General features: G+C 40.5%; 1 protein-coding gene across 1 annotated transcript in view; it reads left to right on the plus strand.

Annotated features, from left to right (window-relative positions):
- The first annotated feature begins 1,926 nt into the window (after positions 1–1,926).
- The window catches only part of LOC106877383 (gastric triacylglycerol lipase), a 17,624-nt gene continuing 14,072 nt past the window's right edge, over positions 1,927–5,478 (plus strand). Inside the window, exon 1 of the mRNA XM_052974718.1 lies at positions 1,927–3,104. Within this exon, the coding sequence (XP_052830678.1) occupies positions 2,883–3,104 (222 nt within the window). The 5' untranslated portion in view covers positions 1,927–2,882. The remainder of the gene's footprint in view (positions 3,105–5,478) is intronic.

A 5,478-nucleotide genomic window follows, 5' to 3' on the forward strand; every position in this document is an offset into this window, starting at 1 on the left:
TTTATTCTTACATATGATGTAATGAGGATTACTCAGAAGCTGGTTCAACTGGCTGAGTCTAAGCTCAATGAATGGATCAAATGACGATTACTATACTCTCCTCCTCTTCCTCCCCCTTCTTCTCCACATCCTCCGACCTAATGATGATGATGATTATGATGATGGTGGGTTGGGTTTGGCAAAGGTAAGGGTTATCTCAGGGGCAAATTGTTTTTTTTTTTTAGTAATGGAAGGGATATTATTGTCAGGGCAGTGGTGGTGTAGCTGGAGAGTGTGCCACCTGGGAGAGTCCTTGAGCTTCCCACCTGCCACTCGTCTGTCCCTTATAAATGCTTATATAGCAGGCCCAAATCATCCCCATCATTATCATTGAAAAGAAAGCGGGCCTTTATAAATATAAGTTGCTGATCCCTGTTCCAACTGATTGTCTGTTACCAGCTGGCAACATTGACGTCCCATCAAATGCTGTTTGGGTTCAACAAAATAAAAATTGCTATCTATGTATCATATATGATGTATATACATGGTTAATAGCACCCAATACATTTTGTCAGAGCATTATGTATTATTTAAAACAGTCTGATTCGGCTCTATGTGACATAAAGTTTCACAGGTCTCTTACAGAAATCTGTCTCTTTCAGACCTAGATTACCATATTCAGTTATTGTGCACATACATACACTTGTACTTCATATAAACGTTGCTTCTGTGCAAGAAATCCTGTTGCATCGAAGCTGCAGAAAGCAATTTCATAACAGTGAAAACCATGAAAATAAATCGATAAATAAATAAATTTCAAACTCCATTCTCATTGCTTGGCCATCTCCTGGAATTTCCCGCTTAAATTCGAGCTTCGTTATAAGGGGACACATCGTTTGCTTTCTTTATTGCGCAGAAAATAAAACAATCCAGTTACAATTGTCTTTTGTAGTAATTTTTGGAGTGTTAACTTGTGTAGCATCCTATGACCTGTAGAGCAATTTTGTAATTTCTTAAAAGTACAGTAATTTTCTTTTTTAATTAATTCAGCTGTTTTGCTAACTCATCTTGTCACATAAAACAAGTTGGTTCAGTTTTGTTTGGCTGTCCTACCGTTCACTTTGCTTCAATGATTTAACATGAATACACCATCCATCTATATATAAATATATGTATATATATATATGTGTGTGTGTATGTATGTGTATATATATATATATATATATATATCATCATCATCATCATCATCGTTTAACGTCCGCTTTCCATGCTAGCATGGGTTGGATGATTTGACTGAGGACTGGTGAACCAGATGGCTACACCAGGCTCCAATCTGATTTGGCAGAGTTTCTACAGCTGGATGCCCTTGCTTTTGGTAATGGAAGGGATATTATTGTCAGGGCAGTGGTGGCCTAGCTGGAGTGTGTGCTGCCTAGGGCAGCTCTTGAATTTGCTGCCCACCACCGCCCATACACCCCTGCTCCTAACTGGATGTGATTCTTGATATGCTGTATTTGAGAAACAACATAAATGATGGGATGGTCACGGCTGTAATGTCTTTTGATCAAAGTTGACCCAAGGTTAAAGATCATCATCAACAACAACAACAAAAACAACAACTACTACTACTACTACTACTACTACTACTGCTACGGCTACCGCGGCAGCGGTAGCAACAGCAACGACAACACATCTGTCATTGCGTCAGAGTGTGAGAAAGGCATTGAAAATTTTATCACCGAATGTGTTCTTTGATATATATTTTTAAGACGACAGAAGTTGATGTGAATAAGATTTGGCTGCTATTTCTAGCGAATCGAGTAACTAACCGCATGTCACGCTTTCCTATATAACTTGTAAGATTCTGAAGGGTGGTAGTGGTCGAGGTGGGAAAAGAAGATTTTATTTTATCCACTTTTATTCTGTCAAGAGGGTGCCTGATGCACTGTGAATCTGGGAGTGCCGGATAAGGTCATCGGCACTATACTCCACCTTTCTCTGATTTTAACAACAACAAAAATGATATAAAAATTTGTCACAAGGGCAGCAGTTTTGGGGGAGAGGATGAGTCGATTACATCGCCCCCTCGTATTCAACTGGTACTTATTTTATCGACTCCAAAAAGATGAAAGATAAAGTCGACCTCGGTGGAAATGATAATAATAATAATGATGATGATAAACAAGTTGTGACTTATGGTTAAATTTAGGAGGGGAAACTGTCATAAATAATCTGAGATAATCGATAATTTACAGAAGGGACAGAATGATAAGCTCTTGAAATTACACATACTGCTGCCCATGTGTTGAACACGCAAAAATACATCGCAGCTGATAGGCAAAGAGCCGATTTTACCGATAACACTGTTCTCTCTCAAAAACAAGGTGCACCTACAGAGACAAACACATACATCGAAACAAAGTTATCAGATCCTACGACTCGTACTCACATTCGAAGAACAGTAATCACACACAAGTAATCACACAGCTTGATATGAATGGTGCGTCATCATACGCATCCACACACACACACAAAGCGATATCAATTTATACATACATTTAATACGCATATAAATCATATATAAAGAAGATATACTAAAAGCACTATTATTACATATTCACGCAAGCTTGACGACAACGGAAATTTAGAAAATTTGACTATCAGGAAAGTAATTTGATGAAACTCACTTCCACGTGACTGTGATAAACACACTGACACACACACACACATACACGCACATACACATATTCAGTATATATTTGAAATATTCCTCGGAACTGTTCAGAACTTCTGAAGTATTTCGATCAGTGTGTAACTAAGCACGAAACAAAGAGAAGCCGCGTTCGACTTATTTTTCCATCACTTGTCCTATCAAAGAAGAAGAGACAACGGAATCGAGAAAGATGCTGCTTCGATTATCGATCTCTTTTTGCCTATTATTGGTCGGCGGTTGCATGTCACTGCCGTTTTTTTCGCCATCTCAGCCCGACTTTGGACATCTCAACCTGACAGTCCAAACAATCATAAAGTATTATGAAGGTTTGGCTCATCTCTTTAACAATAGCCGCACGCTGGAATTGTTTGGCGATATGTTACCTCTCGACTCTGAAGTGTACATGAATGCGGTAAGTTACATTTGTGTTCCCCGCTTGCGCGCACACACACACACGCGCACGTACGACGCATGTACACACATACGCATGCACACATGCAAACTATCCCGCAGCGAAATTCTCTCGCATTGCATGAAATATATATACATCCATATGTAGCCTTGTCCCCCTTTTATTTTACTGAGATCCGAACATACTCGCACACACATACATGATCTCATTAGAAAGATACACACATACGCTCTCTCTCTCTCACTTTCCCATATATTTCCTTACATATACAATAACACCTCGTCTATCGCTGGTGTTACGTTCCAACCCCACCCCGCGATAGGTGAAAATTCGCGAAGTAGAAGCAGTTCTATATATGTAAGCTTAAATATTAAACCGCGATATGGCGAAGGATTACTGTACATGCATTACATAGAAAGATACACACAGGCATAATCTCTTTCTCTCTCTCATACACACACATTCTCTTACATTTGCATGTATTCCTTAGACACACACGCACACACACACACACACACACACACACACACACACACACACACACACGGTAGCATGATCTTGTGAGTGTCAATTAAACAAAGGCGTGTAGATACGTTCGTATGTAACCTAATCTACTTTTTGTATTGAGATCAACACACACACACACACACACACAGACGCACGCAAACATTCACAAGCACATAGACATACGCACACACAGACCTAAACACGCATGCATACAAATTATATGCATCCCTTGGAAAGATACACAATATTCTCTCTCTCTTTCACACACACACACACACACACATGCAAACATACACACACATACACACACCTTCGTATTATACACATTATTTAGAATGACACATGCATTCTTTCACTTTTTTCCTCATATTTCCGTACAATATTACTTCGAAAGATACATACACGCACAATCTGTCTGTCTGTCTGTCTGTCTGTGTCTGTCTGTCTGTCTGTCTGTCTGTCTGTCTGTCTCTGTCTGTCTGTCTGTCTCTGTCTCTGTCTCTCTCTCTCTCTCTCTATTCCTTAGAAACATTCGTCTCCGCATTACACAAAACGGCAACATAATCTTACGAATGTCGTTTACGTAACGCAAATACAATGTGTAGAGTACATAACAAATGAGTCGAATTACAACAAACACGTGACGATAAATAAATAAAGAAATGTTTTCTTTAACTTTAAACAAGTTCAACGGATCTGGCGACATTACGTGAATCTTTCTACATAATAAATATTGTTGTTTGAGAAATTAAAGCCACACCTTCTCCCCTTACTTTCTTTCTTTCTTATATTTTGGTGTAATAAATGGCCTATATATATTCGTATGCACGAGCAAATATAAACACGAACACAGACACAAAGTAAGGCTTTAGAAACGAGTTAAGTGCTGTGGCATGGAAATATGACAAGAGCAGTGAGATACGTGAAATTCCTAAAACTTAATGCGTAACCAACCGGTTGTTAAGCAACACGGGGCCATCCATGCCGAGTTTATAAATAGAGACGAGAATAGTTTTGTATAAAGTCAAATGATTTGAAAACTGAAATCGTTATGATTGAACTAACAACTGTGGAATTATTGGGTTTTATATTCAAACATTCGTTATCGTTGTCGTTAACAATGATCTTGATAATGATCGTCGTGGCCGTCATCATCGTTGTCGACACCGCCGCCGCCGCCGCCGCCATCATCATCGTCGTCGTCGTGGCCGCCGCCGCCAGCACCACCAGCAGCACCGCCAGCAGCACCACCAGCACCACCACTTCATCATCATCATCATCATCATCATCATCATCATCACCGTCATCATTTAACGTCTGTCTTCCATGCTGACACAGGTTGCGTGGTTTGACAGGATCCTCCAACGCGTTGAAGTACCGCGTCAAGTTCCAATGTCTGTTTTGGCGTGGGTTTTTACAGCTGGATACCCTTCCTATAGCCAAGCACTTTCCACAGTACATAGGGTACTTTTTCTTTTTTCGTGGCAGTGGCTCGAGTGGGGGTAACCATGTCACTCACTCGACCGAATAGCTCCCTTGACTGAGCGTGAGTACAGTGGAGATGGCGGTGGGTTGATGCCAGGTATTGTCAGGTCAAAGAATGATAGAAGGCCAAGAACGGGTGTCATGCTGTAGGGAAGATACATAACTCTTTACTTTCTCTCTCTTTTACTTGTTTCAGTCATTTGACTGCGGCCATGCTGGAGCACCGCCTTTAGTCGAGCAAATCGACCCCAGGACTTATTCTTCGGAAGCCTAGTTCTCATTCTATCGGTCTCTTTTGCCAAACCGCTAAGTTACGGGGACGTAAACACACCAGCATCAGTTGTCAAGCGATGTTGGAGGGACACACACAGACGCACAAACA

Source organism: Octopus bimaculoides, chromosome 19, assembly GCF_001194135.2.
Source record: "Octopus bimaculoides isolate UCB-OBI-ISO-001 chromosome 19, ASM119413v2, whole genome shotgun sequence".
Lineage (NCBI taxonomy): Eukaryota > Metazoa > Mollusca > Cephalopoda > Octopoda > Octopodidae > Octopus > Octopus bimaculoides.